This window comes from Opisthocomus hoazin, chromosome 13 (assembly GCF_030867145.1).
Source record: "Opisthocomus hoazin isolate bOpiHoa1 chromosome 13, bOpiHoa1.hap1, whole genome shotgun sequence".
NCBI lineage: Eukaryota > Metazoa > Chordata > Aves > Opisthocomiformes > Opisthocomidae > Opisthocomus > Opisthocomus hoazin.
Genome location: NC_134426.1, coordinates 15,908,810 through 15,927,600, shown reverse-complemented (window position 1 = coordinate 15,927,600; position 18,791 = coordinate 15,908,810). Strand labels below are relative to the sequence as shown.

Genomic DNA, 18,791 nt, shown 5'->3' with positions numbered 1-18,791 from the left:
TGGAAAGATGAATGAGTTTTTCCACTTGCTGCTACATAAGGTAGAAATATAAATCATCAAAATACCCTTAATAACCAAAGATCTTATTGGCCAAAATTAACAAGTTAATAAAAAAGGCTTCTGTTTAACTGGAATTTTCTTTCACATGTTTATGTGGAGCAGCAATTAGAATCCAAGATAAAACAGGTAAGCCAAGGTGCCCATGCTCGAGCTCAGGCGTTCTTCGAAGAAACTTGTTTTTTTTCTTCCTTCCTGCCTGCCGTGGTGAAGCGAGTGATTCCAATGCAACCCGAGATGTCTGCCACATACTCAGTGGCTTTTGAATGGCATAATTTTTTTTACGTTTCAGTGCACAAGTTTTTGTGTTGCATGGCTGAACTCCTCTGTTATTCTAAAACACAGCTAATTGGTTATAGGTGAAACTAATTCCAGTGTCCTGAGACTGCCAAATCCTTAAAAGCATATAGTTGAGTTTTCACTCTTTGATTATTAGCAATTCAGTGCAAAATACAGAGTTTTAAGGTGGTTCCAGGTTTGCAAGTATGTTGGAAGGCAAAATCAGAATTAAAAACCACCTTCAGAATGCAGATGAGTGTTACGAAATAAGTAGAATACAATTTCAGTAAGACCAACTGGAAAGCACTACAGTTTTGTAGAAAAAGCCAACTGCATAAATACAAGATTGGAAGTAGCCAAAGAGCAATTTTGTAGCTTGGCTTCATAGCCAAGCACAGACTGAGCGCATCAACACCACTGTGCTGTTGCAAAAAAACCCAAGACCCAGAGCTTGTGTTGGGGTAGACAAGAGTGTGTTACCTAGGGCTCGCAAGGTAATACTCTCCCCTCGAAGGCCTGGTCCAGCAGCAGCCACCACGAGGTGAATATGAATCAGAATGGAACAAATCCAGAGGGCAGCAGTATAAGTTTAGAAAAACTTGAAAATCTATGAGAAAAGTCTTAGAAAATCTAAACTTGGTTCATCCCGGGGTGAGAACACTGCAGTGACAAGGCAGTTGCTGCAGAAATGAACTGTTTTCACTGCCTGCGAGAACAGGACAAGCAGCAATGGACTCAAGTAGCAGCAAGGAAAGTTGGGTTTTTTTAGACATGAAGTAGGCTCTAGCAGTCCGAAAAGCTTCTATAATGAAGTAGGTGGCATAGGGAGGTTGTGGAATCTCCATCATACAATGCTATAAAAAAACAATGTAAGGAAATCAGTTAGGAATGGTTCAGCTGGAGCTGAGCCTACCTGGGGTAAGGGGTGAAGCAGCTGATTTTCCCCAGTCCCTTCCGACAGTATTCCACCAACTCCCACAGCAAATCTCCATTGCCAGGAGCCTACACCACAGGCTTGGGAGCTGACCTGACACCAACAGCGCCTTGACAGGGATCTTGTACTTTTGACCAGAACAAAGCACAGCGCTCTCAGATACCTACTCCAGATTGTATCTTGCTGTTTGAGGCGTTAGTATGGCAAAGATAACATGTTTTGCTGTTTGTTGCTACTGCCATAGCAATCAGTAAATTGATTCTAGCAAAATGTATGTTCCCATGCGGTTACATTCTACGCTCTCGAATTTTATGATGTGTGTTTGTCCTTGATCAGCATTTAAGCCATCCAGAGCTACATGGCAAGGAAGATTCCCCACCACCACCCACCCCCTTGAAACCAGAAATCTTAATGCTCTGGCTTCGCACGTGCAACCAACTTCCGTGTAGTTTCATAAAATAGGTACGGGTCACTTAACTATTACTCTACATAGAATGTAAAGCTCATTTTTCCTTCTAAAAATTTGTATTCTGCAGCAAGATTTTGACTATTTCCATCAAGTGGCATACAAGGTGTTAGTAAATTAAAATTAATTAAAGAAAAAAAAAAAAAGAGGTGTATGTGGCCAGGTAAAATAAAATACTGCTTTTTTTGAGCAGTACAACTCATTGACAAAAAAAAAATATTTGTATGGTGGAAGTGCCAAGTATCTTGTGAAGCCTTTGAAGACACAAAAATAGAGGACTTTTCACAAGCTGAATAAACAAAAAGCTGTCTGTAGTCAAAAATACTCTGGAAATTAATAAGAGTAGTTACTTACAAATTTAATGAAGTGTCAGTTCTGGCTTGGTTTTAAACCATACCTTGCCTCAATTTTGCAAAAGGTTTTTGCAGATTACAGCGCTAACCACTCTACAGACTGCATGCTGTAGAAAAAGCAGGTCCAAAAAGTAAACCACAGTGTAAGTTTGTTGACAAATGAATTTGTAAAAAGATCAGTTTACACCAGAAGGATCAAAGTCAGAGCCTTTATTAAATGTTCCTTCTTTAAACAGACTGCATTTAATCCCCCTTTCGCACCTGTGATTTCTAAGGCTATTTTAAATACTTGGATTTACAGGGATTTTCAGTCTTTAGAACCGTCACAAGCAGCAAGTTAGCAGTACACAAAAACAATACGCTTTAACTTTCACTGAGTTCTATTCCTGCTTCACAGGGTCCGTGGAAAAGACCGACAGTACTTCCAGTAGCGGAGTTTTTGCACAGACCCTGGAAAGGAAATAGGTGTCACCAGAGTTTAAGCCTGATGTGCTCTAGCCACATCTCACAATTGGCCACAATTTACCGGTATTGATTAGTATATCTGTTTCTTGCGCATTACCTGTTTCAAAAAGGGGACCAAATTTTCAATTTTCAGCTAATGTGGGTCTAATTAAGGCTATTCTGGTATATTTGATACTAAAATACTCTCTGGGAGTCCTTTTCATGAAATCCCATCAGAATTAACATTTTCAAAAATGAAAACATTTAAGATAGGTGTTTGAGTTGCAATGCTGATGCAGCGGTTGGTTCAGTGTTTTCCTGTCGTCTGGAGCTTTATTATCACGTCAGTATAGTGTCATCTATCTGTTCCTCAGAGTCAGCCTGGCCAGCCAGCTTCTTCAGTGATCTCCTGCAGCTTTCGTTGAGAAGCTCCAAGCTGGCAGCATCTAGAATCTTGGAAACTGACTGTGGAAGGAAGACAACACCAATTACCAGCTCCTTATGACATAACCATTCAAAATAAGAATAAATGTGAGAGCCTTACAAGCTGTATTTATCTAAAATCTTTCAAACATACCAAAATCCTTCATCTGGTTTTACGATTCTAGACACAGGAACCATCCAAAAGCAGCTAAGAGGTCTGGAAATGGATGTACGAAGTAGTCCATCCTAAAATATTCTCTCTAGCACCACTAATGCCGCCGTAGGATCGTGCAAGCGACAAGAGCAAGAAACTCACAGTCCTAGCTAAGGTGACTGCAGGACAGTGAGGGCTAACGGCATCCTGAAAGCAAGGCTACCACGTTAAGACACGGGAGGTATGTGACGTGCCTCAATTTTATTCATACTGCACTGTAAGGTTGTACAGTGTCAGTACTGCTTATTTCTTCCAGGATTAGCATGAGAATACTGATGAAGGCTTAAATGCAAACGGGAATGGCCCCCTCCATCTATTTCGTAAGAGACTGCCAGCCCATTCTGAGGCTCCGGGCACACCACTTAACCCCACGCAGAGCAACGTGACAGAGCCTCGTAACAATGATGACATTTTCTTCTGTCTCATACCTCAAGCACTTCTTCACCCGCTCTCATCTTCAGAAGATTGACAATAGCTTGGTCGCTGTACGCTCTTACACTGGTGTTTTTGTCCTTTGTGTTGTCCAGAAGGGCTTTGAGAATTGGTTTAATTGTCTGAGGATCCAGTGAGGGAAGATGGTTTTTATTTGCCCACCAGATCATCTTTTCTGCAACCAACTTTATGTCGCTGGATGAATTCTGGAGACACTGAAGCAGACAAAGACGGACTTAAATTCAGATATACCAAGGACAGGTATTTAAAGCACTAGTTTGTCTTTTTTCCTAATTTTTTTAAACTGTAACAAGAAAAGCAAACAGTTTTCAACTCACAGGTACACAAGAGACAAACATGTTACCAACAGGTTTGACTAAACTGTGTAACAGTAAGAGAAGATCGAGCCCTGAAAATAAGATACCTTTTCAAAAGAAAACTTCTAAAAATGCGGTTGACGACAGGGTCACACGCTTCTCTCTACTGTCAGGAAATGACAATGATCACTAAGTGCAGGAAAAGCTGACAGTGTCAGCACCTCTGTAATATACTCTCCATCAGCAGCACCAGCCAAGTCGAGCTCTGGTTGGAGTGTAAGGTGCATTTCAACAGTGGATTACATTTTAAAATTCAAAAAAAAAGTAGGGCTTTCAATTTTTAATTTAATCTCAACACATTTAAAGCAGGAAAGCTGACAGCTGAATGTGAACTGCATTATTAATACTGTGATTGATAAAGGTATTGTGACAATTACGATATTTCATCATTTAATACAATACTGTGATATAAATTAATATATGAATGAAGGATTTAAAAAAAAGTCTGCTTTGAAGAATGGTGGCCTGCATCATGTGAACTTGCACGTTTGATAGTTTTTCACATAAATTGAAATGTAGAACCTGAAAATGTAACGCATTTTTATTTACAATAAAGTTGATGGCCAGAATAAAAAGCAGCTCTCTTGCTCCAGCACTACCCCTCACTCTGCCTTCCCCTGTCCTTTCCCAGACGTTAAAAACATTCTGAGGCTCTAATGCTCAACATTCAGATCCTGTCTACCTGGCAGGATATTGGCGGGGGGGGGGGAAGAGAACAGAACAAAACAAGAAAACAAAACCCAAAACAGCCAAGAAAGGAAGGAATTCTGAGGTAGAATATGTAAATAGATATGAATTGAAGAAAGCATTAACTTCAATACTCTCTTTTATCTCAGTGTTTTGGAGCTACTCCCTTCCACAGCAGCGAAGTCAAAAAGTACTGCAGCAAAACCAGCTAAGGTGAGAGCTGGTATTTGATGCACTTCTAACAACGGCCCTTTGACCTCTAGTGACCTTAAAAAACCTGACCACTCCCCCCCACGCTTCTCTGCTGCCCGTTTGTTACTGCAAAGGAAAAAATTAATTCCTAAGAATCAAAACTGAAGTTTACACAGACAGATCAAAAGCCTCATTTCTGTACTGCAGCAGGGATAGCGGTATTGTATTCACAAGTGCAAAGCAGGCTGATGAAGTGATTCTGTCTGTAACGCTTTGCCACAAAAAGAAATACTTAGATTTTCAGGGATCGGAGGATTTAGAGCTTCCCACGATAAGGTGACCGAGCTTTCTGTTCCTATGCTGGGCTACCAGACAGAAATTTGACAGAGAAAGGCACCCATGAAAGGCTCAGACAAAGCTTCAGATCCCATGAGAACAACGCCAGGTAGTTATCATAAAGAGTTGTACCTTAATAAAGAGGTTGGACAGTTTTGGAGGCAGGGTCCCTCCTCCTTCCATGTGGTATTTCATAAGAAAGCCCATCCCTCTGATGCCACTGACTGCAATGGGAATCTTCAACATAAAGACAAAAATTGGTGTTATTACAGCAGAGTTCCGCAGCTGTTACAAGTAGGCTCACGGTCACATGGACTGGTGAGCTTTTGTGGAAGGCTAAACAGGTCTTTAAAAAAACCTGTAGCAGACAAAGGAAGAAAACATTGGGTTAATGTTACTGGGTAATACCGTGAAAAAATCATAACGCGACTCTGAGCCACATGGAACAAGGCAGCAGGCCCCACAGAGCTCCCAAGTTCCCTACGCCAAACTACTCATCCAACCCTACATTCAAAATCTTCCTCCTAAAATGTAATATTTGCACTTCTTGTAAACCTGGCCTGTGACTGAGAACTTTAATAGGGAAATAAGCATCATTTACTCCCAACGAAAGCTACTCTGCAGCTGAAGATTATTTAATCTTCGTCTCCACAGAGATCAGAATTCAAAGAATCAGGGCAGTTATGTAATTTCACTATAAAACCTGCACTTCGCCAAGGGAGACTCTTCAGATTGCACCTGGGGATTCTGGTTGTTTGGTAACGCAGAGAAGTGCTTGCAACAGGACTCCCCCCAGCTCGTGCAGCGCTCACCCTGTCAGCAGTGGCGTTGCTGAGGATCATCTCCTGGACGCTGTTGTAGTATTTGGGGGAACACAGCCTGCTAGGAGCAACGCTGACAGCCACAGAGAGCGCCAGGCTCCGTCCGTGTCTCACCATCCAGTCAATGCCAGAGACATCTGCTGCAAATGAAAGGAAAGAACAGTAGCAGGGTTCCCCCCATCCACTGCTCTTCATCCAAGAAAGCACTGGTCAGTTGTCAATTCACTTCCATAAGATGAAATCATAAGCAGCATCTAAAGCAATGCCTTGCTTCCTCCGCTCCGCCCAGCGAGCCGTACCAAGAGTGCTAAAACGCAGCACCCCTGCTGGAAGGGAACACCTTCTGGGCAGGGACGGAAACCAGATGCAAACAAGTGACTCTGTGCTATTCAACCCATTGCAATTACACAAGCTTTGACACTCTAATAAAATTGTAAAAGTCATCTCTAATTTGAAACCAGCTAACATTCCCTTTTAACTTCCACAGACGTGAATAATCCCATAGCACTCCCAACCACTATGAGTGCCTGCAAAATTCATGTTTTTATCTACTTTAGAGACAAATCAGTTAATTCTCCAAAAGCATCTGAAGCCATCAGATGTGATCTGCAATTAGCATAAGCCAATCTAAGATCACAGCATCATCAAAAAAGGTGGAGCGGCCCTCTCGTCCGCCCTGTCACCTCCCCTCCTCACTGGGTCAGCACTAGCCATCACTCAGCCTTGCTGGTACTTTCATCAACTCGTCTGAAAACAAATCCAGGGGAAAAAAAGTATGGGTAACCCTAAATTACAACCACCGCCCTGTGCTCAACTCCGTATCAGGGCGTTCTAATGAACAGCCACGAGCAAAGGAAAGTAGAAGAAAATCTAGAGCAGAGATTCAGGTTTGAGATAAAGAGGAGGAACCTAAATAATTAGTCACAAAGTTTCCCCGAACCAATGGCTAAGGAGGTATCTTCCCCTGCTTTTCAGATGCAGCTCCAGTCACCGCAAACAGCTTCACCTACCCAGTAAGTGCTGGTGCAGAACAGTACTGAGCTCCTCTTCTGACAGGAACGCGCACAGTTCTGCCAAGCAGCCAGCTGAGGCCATGCGGGTGGCATCCTGACGAGGACAGGAAGAAAAGAGTAACACCGGTTGAGCTCGACAGATAAGCAGCAAGAAGAGCAAGGGACAGAAGATGATACGAAATAAAAAGAGGAGGAGGAAAAAAAAAATTGTGGTAGTAGTATTTCACTCCTACTACCTGTGGATTTCTGTCAGTTCACATGGTTTCTTGTACATCCACGGTCAAAAAAGCCAGCAGAGACTCTTATATAAATTCTGATTTGTTAAATGGAAATGTCATAAAGATGGAAGTGAATGTTTTAAAAGACGTGTTCACAAGAGTTCAGATTCACAGCCTAGAAAGTAAGCGTGACTTCTAGCCATAGGTGAGCTTATCTCTGTGATAAACTCACCCCGCTTTTAATTGAAAACTCGCAGGCTTTTGTTGTTTTGCCTTGCTTACGTGCCCATCCCAACACCACTCCTCTCCACCCGGGAACTTACAACCCAGTGGTAACTGGTCAATTTTTCTATTTCTAGCATGGCAGCAGCTGCAGCTCTACACTGCACAGATTAAGACAGAAGGAAGAAATTACTGGAGGATTACTTTTAATCTCACTGTTGCTATCTGCCACATGCACAAGACCCCATATTAAACTTGGAGAGCTCTTTGCTCATTGGAGAAAAATCTGCCATTTTCTGCAAAATTTCTCACACTAAATGCTAAACCCCACCTGAGAGCTACAAACACACATGTGTGCATACGGTGGAGGTATTGCAGGTTTTCTCCACGATAAAAAGCAAATCCCGACTTCAGAGCTGCCTCAAACACGTTGGTGAGGAGCTGCAGGTCAAACCCACACAGACGGTTGCTAAGGAAACGTTCAGCTCACACATTTTCAGAGTTACCAGCGATGGGCTAGGCATCTCCAGTTCTTGCACCTGACTCTCAGCTAACACACTGCAAGGCGCCAAGATCAGTGTTACAGACCATGTCCAGCTGAGTCAGTAATGCCCAACCACATGCTTTAATACCCAACTACATCCTTCTTTATGTAAATTTCTTTCCACTCTATCATTAGTAATTTCCCTCGGAAGTTATTTTAGAAAATAATTCTGTTCAAAAGTCCAGGTTTTAAATTTCAGAGTAAGACTGTCTACAGCAGGTATCCTTTGCGGCTGGCTGAAGCAGTACCTCGTCATGTCCCAGCATCCCCAGAAGCACCATGCTGATATTCTTCCTAATCGCAGCATCTACTTTTGCACCAGCTCCTCGTGTTACAAACCGCAGCGCTTGCAGCATTGTGTCCCTAGAAGTGATCACAACGTACGGTCAGACACTGCCTCTGCCCCCACCCTAAAGACGAAACTGGGCTCCAGATACCGCGACAGTTTCTTAGGCAGCAATTACCATGCTATGCCTGGCTGTTCAGGACTCTGCAGTGCTGGAAACTCCATGCTAGGGAATATTTCCACATTTGTGTATTTCTGTCTGTCTCTTACATTGTAAATATTTTCTGACTCTTCAAACGTTTAAAAAATTCTCAAATCAGGAAGCTCGTTTCTTTGGGATCTGTGCACTTAGGATACCAGGACAGCTCCGTTCCTCAGGTCAGACTGACGACACAGCCTTGCATCTGAACATGGGCTGCCGTGGGTTGCTGGGGGGGGGGGGGGGGGGGGGCAGGAGAGAGAAGCACTGGGAGAAGAGAAGCAGGGCTTCCTGATACACTGTCACAGCTTAGGGACCTCCTGGGTGAGAAGCTATCAGCCACGTTCTTTGTTTCACCACCCCTCATCAACAGCCAACTGCTTTCCCTAATAAGTCAGTCTTACTCTCAGAATTAAGGCGGGGTGGGAAGCAGTTCTACACAAACAGCTGAATAGTTTTGTTCATTCATCCTAGCCCTTTCTTCCATCCTTAGTGAGCAGCAAGGTCTGAGATGCCCCCTACGGCTCACCTGATGGCAGAGTCATCACTGGAACGAATTCCATTCAGTAGCTCCGTAAAGAGAGGATCCACTTTTACGTGGATGACGATGAGTTTACCAAGAGCATCGGCAGCTTTAAGGCGAACGGCACGGTTGGAGTCTTGTAGAGCTTTGGTGAAGGTTGTTTGCAACTGGGGCAAAAACGGCTTCAGGGCAATCTCAACCTACACCAGAAATGAGAGAAGGGAGAGTGGTGCAGTCAAGCCTGAAACAGCGGCTGAAGAGAGCACGACCTCTTCTATGGCAGTTAGGTATCACAAATCGCCCTTACTCAGATCTAACACACTACTAAAACAGGAAGAACATGAAACAGTATTTTACTATGCAACTTTTATCCCTTTCAAAGCTAATCCTATCGTCCGTGTACTGAAACACAAGGGTTACGTTGCTGAAAGACGTTACACCATCAGGAACAGTCTTTTGTATACAGAGCACTAAATAAAAGCTCAGCTCAGCTCAAATACCTAAGATGATCATCTCTGGACTTAACACTTCACAAAAAAGGTGGACACAGGAGAGAAATTAATTACATGGTAGTCTTAGATCATTTGAAAGTGTTATCAACAGTTAGCCATATTTCTATGAGGTCCAGAAATTGAAGCAGTGGGGGCTTTTTTGGTAGGCCAGAAGCTGTTGGAAGAATACAACCCCATTACAATGCCACTCCCAAATATCAAATCCACACCAGCAGACATCCTAGCAGTATTTACATGAACAGCAACAGATATTGCTGAAGGTTACCACGGGAAGTGTTCACTTCATAGAATCACAGAACGGTTTGGGCTGGAAGGGACCTTGCAGATCATCCAGTTTCAACCCCCCCTGCCATGAGCAGGGACATCCTCCACCAGACCAGGGTGCTCAAAGCCCCATCCAACCTGGCCTTGAGCACTACCAGGGAGGGGGCAGCCACAGCTTCTCTGGGCAACCTGGGCCCGTGCCCCGCCACCCCCAGAGTAAAGAATTTCTTCCGTATATCTAATTTAAATCTCCCCTCTTTCAGCTCAAAGCCATTACCCCTTGTCCTGTCACTCCAGGCCCTTGTACAAAGTCCCTCTCCAGCTCTCTCGCAGGCCCCTTCAGGCACTGGCAGCCGCTCTAAGGTCTGCCCATAGCCTTCTCCTTTCCCGGCTGAATAGCCCCAAAACAAAAAATCCCTGATCAATTACTCGGAATCTTACCTTGGCTAAGAGAAGGCTTAATGTTTCAAGCAGAGCCACCTTGACATTCCAGCTGAATCGATCTCCCAATATCCGAATAAGTGGCCCAGTAATGCTCACCACAGATGGTTTCAGAGATTCAGCAGAAGTCAGCTTAATAACCAGCCCTAAGGCCTTTGCTGCCTCCTCCTTCTGCTCTGGATTACCAGTTAAAACACCTTCCCGCAGCACCAGGAGTATGGAAGTCACGCCCTGTCATGAAAATTGGATAAGAAAGCTTAGAAGTGAAGATGCAAAAAATCCGTATCTTATTTTTGCTCCCTTTCTACACCAGATGTACAAACTTGGAGAGTTTCTCTCAATTTCCTGTTGACCTTCAGCTGCCTACTTCCACATTTACAGAGCTACTTTTATTTGGTTTGATTTCATGCATCTACACCTTCCTAAGCCACTTGCTCTGAGAAAAGTGGTGGCGGCTCAGGGAATTTTTAAACCAGAGGAATTTGGCACAGAAGTCCAGCTTTACTCCCCCACAAAAAGCAGCCAGCGACCACGATTTACATGCATAGCAGAACCGTCAAACTGAGCTTGTTACAAAAGGAGGCTTCTGCAGGGTAACTCCAGAGCAGCAGTAACCTGCAAAAGGCCTCTCCAACACAAGGGCTTGGAAGGCCCCAACAGTCACTGCTTCCAACAGCTGTAAGGTCCTATCAGTCAGGTACTACAACAGACAGGTATTACGGCTGTGATGAATCCAGGCTCCTTCTGATCCTTTACCTTCTTAGGAATACAGAATCCCGGCACATGCTCGCCTTTGGCCTCGTTCCCTACAATCCGGATATCCTTGTGCAGGTCCTCAATGAGAGCAAGCTGATTCCCAGCGTCTAATTTCTGCAGGAGAGAAGGGTAAGACAAACATGAGGCCAACACAGCAACCAGCTATTCTTTGTGAGTCCTCTCAGGGGTGCCAAGAGAAGGCACTTCTTTCCTGCCTCCTCCAAAGACCTGGCTACTGGCTCACAATGCTGAAGTCAAGCTCACCTTGCAACTGTCAAATATTTGCAGCATCTGCAAATGTAAACGTAGTTTACAACCAAACCAGAAGGTTCTGTTTAGGCAGTATTTGACCAGCCACCGTTTTCTCCCAGCCTGGCATTACCACTGCAACCTTTTTCAGCTTCCTCTCACCTTGGTGATGGAATTCAGCGCATCCCAGCTTTCATTCAAAACTACAGGGTTGGTGTCATTAAACAGACGTATCAAGCCTGAAACCAAGCTCTTGAGATGGCCAGTATAGTCTGCTTTTGTCTTGGAGCAGTAGATGTTCAGAATGACAGCTGCTGCCTGTCTCATTCCCAGCTCAGGGCTGCGGGTAGCTTCCAGTAAATCTTCAGTTATAATTCTTTGTCCAGCGTCATCTTCCACAGACAGGATTACAGACTGGCAGTTTGCCATCTCCTAAAGAGTCCAAATTAACTTTCTGTTAACTCACAAACAGAACAAAGCCAGGTTTAGCCCCACGTTCCCCCACGTTATCCATAGCATTACATGTCTCAGAGAAATACTACAACATATCCCACTTGCTAATTGTTTCTCATTAAAGAGCTGGTCACATCACCGCTAAAGGCTCAATTCAGTCCTGCAGCAGAGATAGGTATGTAACCAAATTTAACAAGCGACCAAACTCTGCTGAACCGACTGCTGCACAGGTCGCTCTCCAGCTGCAGAAGGGCTCATTTACAAACATGAGAGTAGCTCAGTCTCCCCCATCTCACTCACCCCTCAGAGACTGCAGGTCTTGTCAGATAACGTTTTTTTCATTTAGGTAGTTCAATGCTTTGCATCATAATACTAACAACAAGCATATCCGTGGGTACACTGGAGATCTCCAGGCAGACTTGGGACTAGGAGCTGAGCTAACGGGCATCTACAGCAGACAGACACCAGGACTCTGTCACCAACATCCCTAATTCACCAGCTCCTGTACAGGTCTGTCTGCAGTCACAACTCCAGGATGTTCTCTGGAGTCCACATACCAGATGTTTCGGAAAGCAGTACAGAAGCAGCGCTGCATGCAGAAGAGGCGATTTCCTCCCTTCAGCCCTTTAATCTCCCAGTCTTCCATACCAAGAATAAATACAAAGTTAACTAGACACTCTGGCAGTTCTCCAAGGATAAGTAAACTGAGAATTGTGTATCTTGTTGCAGGCCAAAGAGACTTCTATATGGATACAAATAGATTTGGAAAGCATACGTTTTTTGACTCGCAATATGCCACCAGGCACAAAGACTGAAGAAGCTAATGGACTGAATTAAAACATGCAGTCTGTGAACGTAGGGAACACAGATTCTGTGCTGGGAAGCAAACCCGGAGCACTGTCTTCAGGCAACCTGTCGTAACAGAGAGCTGAGCCGTGCTACTTGCCAATTGCTCTTCACTAGTCCCCAGCTTCTCTTTCAGCGCAGACATCATAGCAGGCAGGATGACACCCAAGTGCCGTGTCAGAGCGTCCCCTGCCACCGATGAGAGGAAAGCTAGCACACGGGTGTTCACAGGGGGAGTAGTCAGCTAAAAAAAAAAACAAAACAAAAAAAGAGAGACAAGCAGGAAGTTTATTCAGAAGGAATCTCACTTCATCTACAACATGAACGATTTCTAAGTATAAATGCATGACAACCCAAATGACAACCCAAATGACAGTGTTTTGAGCATAAAATCAGCAGAAAATGTCAAACTGTGCTCTCCCTTTTGGCATATTGGGCCAAAGAAAACTGGAAGCACACAGAGGAAAAAGCACAGTTCTGAAGTTTAAAATTTGTTTCCAATTGTACCTTTGGCACCAAATAAGGCAGCACCACACGGCTCTTGACAGCCATAACTTGTTTAAGACCATCCACAGCAAAGTCAGATGTCTCTTCATTATCCTGCAGGGAAAGAGAAAGTTATAAACCTGAGAGACGATTTGTCACACACCACGCCAAACCCTGTTTCACGTGACAATTTGCCATGTGATCATATGACCAACACACCAGTCCTTCTATCCAAAAATGCTCTCATACTACATAGCAAAAACTTAAACCAAGATCTTCCGTCGCATCAGAAAGATTTTCCATGTCAGGCATGGCAGCCAAGCAACTCGGGCAGGTGACAATGGCAGTTCCCTAGCAGAGCCAGATGCAGCGGTTCTTAGGCTGCTGCTTCAGCCACAAGACCCTTCCCTACCGCTGGCTAGGATGACTCCAAGGAGGAGACAAACCAGAACTGCCATTCCCTGGAAGGTCTGCCACTACAAGGCTGCTTCTCCTTTAAGCTAATTATTCAAAACCTGTCCCAAAACACCATTAATCAACTTGTTGACTAATGTTGAGTAATGCTTACCAGCTGCCTCAGTAAAAATGGCAGGATATCCTCCAGAGCTTGATGTCCAATTGTTGAGTGCAACTGTTCAAATGTTTTAGCTGCAGCCTCTCGGACTTCTTCCAGAGGGTCGCAGAGAGCTTTTCTCACTGTAGGAACTAGGGACTCGGAGAAAAGCAGTACCTAAAGATGTAGAGAGAGAATTACAGAACGCCTAAAGCACAGCAGACACATGCATCTCAGTAAAGCAGCTAAGAACGCAGAGTTTCCACAACTGAGACTAAATTGCAGTTTGTTCGATCTATGTTGGAAGAGAAGCAGGATTAATCAACACAAATCTCTGCAGTGCTCTAAGGCTACCTACTGTATGATTTCTATTATTACATCTCATAAAAGCGAGACCTGTGCAATGTTTGACATTTACCAACAGATACAAATGCGTACACGTGCCTGAACAGCAACTCCTGTTAGTTATCAGCCCTGAATTCAGTCCACAAAACAAGCCCAGCACTTGCTGTATTATTCAGCTGTCTCAACAGCAATACCTGCATCATAGCATAAATCTCTAGGAAACTGGAGATTTCGCCTTCCACATAGAGCTTACCGCATCCCTGCTGGTGGATTTCATTATCTCGCTCAACCCAATGCAGACTCCTTGCCTCTCATCACTCTTGTCGGACCTCAGTCCATCTTCCAGGATGGGAATGATTTCAGGAAGGATCTTCTCTCCTAACTTTCGGACAAGGTCTCCTAATGTCCGTGCTGCAACCTGTCTCCAAACATTTATTAATTAATAATCAACTATTTTCCTGTCTGATAAAACTTAAGAAGGTGAACTGTGAGCAGATGTTAACTTTTGACCATAAACTACTGTTCACAGTACGGACAGAGTAGTAGGAACGGAAACACTACTATAAGTAAGCACGGAAAAATAGTTTGACTGTCATCACAGCTGCCTTCAGCAAAGCGAGAACTCAGACATACTCCTGCTCAGAACAGTTAAATTAATGACAGCTTTCGAGGGATTTTATAGAAAATAATTATCGTATGTTCTTCAGGAATTCATTTATAAGGTCAGCTGCAGTAACAGGAAGGCATTACTCAGTTTCTCACCGTTCGCTTATCTGCACAAGTACTGGCCAAGAACTTCAGCAGAAGCCCAAAGAGGGTTGGCAAAATTTCCCGCAGTGTACGAGGAGTGTTTGAGACTACGATCTTCCAGACGTGCAAGGAGGCTTGACGCACTACCAGCTGGGTGTCCGAGCGGCCCATGTACAGCCCTGCCAGCACTCTGTTCCTCCTCTCCACACCAAGGGCATTAATAATAGCCTGAAAAGAAACAGAAACAAAATTGTGTTCTCCGCTCCTTCTTTCCATCAGGCTTTGCATGCTGATTTAAATTAAATACATAAATAAAGGCACAACAGACACGAACAGCTCTACCTTGTTTGACTGGGCTGTTCCAAAGTTATCATCCTCCGAGGCAGTTTCTGTTGTCATTTTTCCAGTGACTCCTGAGATATGGAATAGGAGATCTCCAAGGAGCTGAACTGAGCTAAACCTGTCAACAGGAGCAAGTCAAGTGTTACCAACAGGGTTTTCAGGCGGTACCTGTCCAAATACGACAGTCCATCAAATACAGATGGGAGCACAACGCAAGGCAAGGTGCTAGGTCAGCACTGACATGCTGCATGGGCTGATATGTAAGATCAGTCTGCCTACCTGACTGAGAAGCAGCAAGCTAAAGAGAAAGGGAAGGAATGAATTCCAAACTGGAAGGGGCTGAGAGAATTCCCCTGTCAAAGCAATGAATCGGGGAAGAGCCTGGATTCTAAAAAGGAACAAGATGTTGGCAGTATCTGTCTCAAGCCAACAGACATTCACCTGGCGTAAGCGCACTCATCAGCCCTCAGCTGACACAAGCCTTTTAGTACAACTAATTTTTGAGCAATTATTATTAGCTGTGAGCGCTCCGCTGCACATTTCCATACACAGGAGAACAGTAACTTACTCAGCATTTTGAAAAATGAAAAACAATATATGAGAGCTAAACATTACCACATCAGCTGCCTTGGGAGTGCGTTTCAGAGTCACTCCCAGAATTAATAAGCCAGCAGGAATGCTTTGCAGGTATCAGGAAACCTGATCCACGGCTGGCAGGGCCCGGCAGACTCAGTGCTACAAGGCATCATATTCAAACCAACAAGCAAAAAGAGACGCTTGCTTTTGCTTCCCAGGAGGCCTCTGCACTTCCTTGAGGAGCAACACAGAGTCTAAATCACACTGGTTGCTCAACCGCGGAAGAGAAATGTCTGTGGACGAGCTGCTTATCCCTCACCTTATCCTCCACAAGTCATCAAACAGGCCATCCTCAAGCTGTGGCAGGAGAAGCGCGATGGCCGTCTCGGCATACATACTGATGATCCTCTGGCCAGCGCGCAGGGCTGTGTCCCGCACAAACTCATTCTCATCTGCCAGTGCCTGAACAGAGGCGGAAAAGTGTCGGCGAAAGCTGGGGGTTTTCAGCACAATATACAAAACCAACAGGAGGAAAACAAAACGATGTTTTCTCTCCCAGCTACGAAAAGCAAATGAATTATGGAGTTGTGAATGCACAACGGTGATTTCAAGAAATTACTAGTGACTACAAACAGAAGACAGCATGCAAGTAACTTGGAAGAAGAAATAATTTATCATTTAAATTCTTTTTTTTTTTTTAATAGTCCAGCAATGCTGGACAAGTCTCTGCACATCCCACAATTACTGAAAATGATGCTTACAATACTCTGGAAGCTTCTTCTTATCCTCTAATAAATAAAACTCTTCAGGTCTCTGCTACGTACCTTAAGGATACAAGGAATGATGGGACCAACATAGGGAGTGAACTTGTCTCCAAAGGTAATTGGCAGGTAGTTGAACATCATGATATAACCATCTCGTACATGTGGAGCAATATCCACTTTACTGGCAGTAGCTACAATCTCCGGCATAAGTTTCTCCAGCTTTTCTACCCCCAAACCAGCCATAACTTCTGCCAGACCTGGGGAAAAAAAGCAGCCAATGGAGCTGACACACACAAGAAACAAGCAGCTGATCTGATTTAATAGGAGAAAGTCTGAGCTCAGTATTCAGACTCAGCTGTGCCCACCTTGAGCAGCACCAGATCGATCCACTGAGCTCTGCTCGTATGTCAGTGTCTCCATCAGCCACGGCAGCAAATCCTCAAAGCACGATTCTCCCATACCCTTCACCATGGCTCCCAGTGCCTTTGCAGACACTGTACGCACCTAACGGACAAAAAAAAAAAAAAGAGATTTGAAAAATACCCAGTCAAAGTCACCAAGAGAGCTGTGTCAGACTGACAGACAAAGTCTAACCTACTGCGCTGAAAGCCAAACCGTATTTGCACAGAAGACTTACTTCGGGTACAGGATCCAGCAGAGACGCCTTCAGCCCAGGAGTCACACTGGGTAGGTAAGGAGCCAGATCCTGAAACAAAGAGCCCAAAGAGTAAGAACTAGATTCAAAATGAGAAAGAAACACAAGTCACCTTCATGTAAAGGGCATTCAGCCCCTTATTATTAGCAATCATCCTTAACATCCTGAGAGTTTAACAAGTTGCTTTCACAGTCCTGCAAATAAGCACAATGAATTGTTCTGCAAGTCCAAGAAACACCACTAGTTCTGTGCAGATCACTCAAAACCTTTTTGATGCTCACTCACAACTCAGCACTTTGTATCTAAGGAAAATCCAACACTCTTAACATTTACAAAGTTTAAAAGTAGGGATTATCAGCACAAAAATTAAATGCAGATCTTTAGCCTACAGTGAGGTTCTAGAAATACTTTTCAAACAAACCCTGGATCCATTTGTAAGCACCTGATCTCTGTTTCACTGGTACTGGTTTTGCTTGTTTGTTTGTTAAGGCATTTCTGATAAGGTAAAAATTACAAGACCTCTTTGCAGGGATAAATCTGATAATAACTAGATGACCAAAATACAAAGCTGACAGTCCTAAGCACCTGAGAATTTTCCTTGTCTTTATAGTCATTATCTGCTCATTTACATACGTTTTATTAAAGAAGCTACATGGATTCTAATATTGTCTACCTTAAAAGCAAAATCCCCAAACCAACACACTTCTCCAGTGTTTGCTTCGTTATCTCCTAGTGCTTGCTTCGTTATCTCCTACACAGGAACTACAGCCCACAGGCAGAGAGCTTATCTAGCACCGTACCTTCTGGTCAGTCAGGGAGTACATGTTCCCAATGATCTGGGCAGCCATCTTCCTGGTGTCCGTGGAACGATCTTGAAAAGCTCTCTGAACAATTGGCATGATCAGTGCTAAGGATGGTGCATCAATGAAATGGACAAATTTGGTATCCAGTAGAGTCTGCAGACACTTCTGGGTCTTCCTGGAGGGGTCAGTGAGAGCATCCAGCAGAACGGGAGCGATTGCTGAGCGTTTTTAAAAGAGGAGAGAAAAGACTTTATTTGTACATAAAACAAAATCGCACGTCAGGGTGAGCTGCTGTGCTCTCATGGGGTGTTTTAGATCCTTCTAACAGCAACAGAGGAACAGAGAAAACCCTATTAGCATTAGCTGACAGAATGGGAAGGAGCATTCAGCAGGCCTTGAAGCAGACAGCTGCTGTTAAGCTTTCATGTTACACTTCTCCAGAAGTAGTTTAATTTCTACAGAAGTTTGGATTTAATTCTAAACGCAGCGAACGTAACCCTTGCTATCACCCTTTGGCGTTAGGGACGCAGGCTGTCCTTACCCAGGATCTCTGGATTCCTGATGACGGACCCAATCTGCCTGAGCGCTTGCTGACCCGCATTCTGCACCTTGACATGAGAATCTGTGAGCACTTCCGTAAGTTTTGGCACAATATTGGGTAAGCAGGAAGAGAGCTGTTTGGGAGCACAGTACGCCATAGCTCCCAGCAGTTCCACTGATCCTGTGCATGAAGTACACAAAAAGATAGAAAAAAAGAGACAAAACACAAAACAATACACAGCATTAAGAAAAGATACGAGAAGATGATCACACTGACCTCAAACTCCAACCTACAGGCAGTACACACAGTCGGATAACACACAGAATGGCTGAAATGCATTAAACCGCTCTCTGCCACTTTCAGACACTAAAAACTATTTTTCTGTTGTACCAGGGAAAAGAAGGGAGGCGGGAGAACTTCCAGCTTCTGGAGTAC

General features: G+C 44.1%; 1 protein-coding gene across 3 annotated transcripts in view; it reads right to left on the bottom strand.

The window, feature by feature from the left end:
- Window positions 1-2,281: 2,281 nt before the first annotated feature.
- Window positions 2,282-18,791, bottom strand: part of GCN1 (GCN1 activator of EIF2AK4) — a 43,833-nt gene continuing 27,323 nt past the window's right edge. For 2 of the 3 annotated variants that reach the window (XM_075434263.1, XM_075434265.1), the window contains 22 exons: window positions 18,357-18,536; window positions 17,813-18,033; window positions 16,995-17,063; window positions 16,723-16,861; window positions 16,418-16,614; window positions 15,913-16,055; window positions 15,018-15,135; window positions 14,688-14,903; window positions 14,179-14,343; window positions 13,596-13,757; window positions 13,049-13,141; window positions 12,642-12,785; window positions 11,405-11,674; window positions 10,994-11,107; window positions 10,238-10,468; window positions 9,027-9,220; window positions 8,261-8,375; window positions 7,026-7,122; window positions 6,007-6,155; window positions 5,327-5,431; window positions 3,599-3,817; window positions 2,282-2,998 (listed from right to left, as the gene is read on the bottom strand). In XM_075434263.1, coding sequence (XP_075290378.1) covers window positions 2,873-2,998; window positions 3,599-3,817; window positions 5,327-5,431; window positions 6,007-6,155; window positions 7,026-7,122; window positions 8,261-8,375; window positions 9,027-9,220; window positions 10,238-10,468; window positions 10,994-11,107; window positions 11,405-11,674; window positions 12,642-12,785; window positions 13,049-13,141; window positions 13,596-13,757; window positions 14,179-14,343; window positions 14,688-14,903; window positions 15,018-15,135; window positions 15,913-16,055; window positions 16,418-16,614; window positions 16,723-16,861; window positions 16,995-17,063; window positions 17,813-18,033; window positions 18,357-18,536 — 3,467 coding nt within the window. In that variant the 3' untranslated portion in view covers window positions 2,282-2,872. The remainder of the gene's footprint in view (window positions 2,999-3,598; window positions 3,818-5,326; window positions 5,432-6,006; window positions 6,156-7,025; window positions 7,123-8,260; window positions 8,376-9,026; window positions 9,221-10,237; window positions 10,469-10,993; window positions 11,108-11,404; window positions 11,675-12,641; window positions 12,786-13,048; window positions 13,142-13,595; window positions 13,758-14,178; window positions 14,344-14,687; window positions 14,904-15,017; window positions 15,136-15,912; window positions 16,056-16,417; window positions 16,615-16,722; window positions 16,862-16,994; window positions 17,064-17,812; window positions 18,034-18,356; window positions 18,537-18,791) is intronic. The other variant, XM_075434264.1, reaches the window with a different exon arrangement.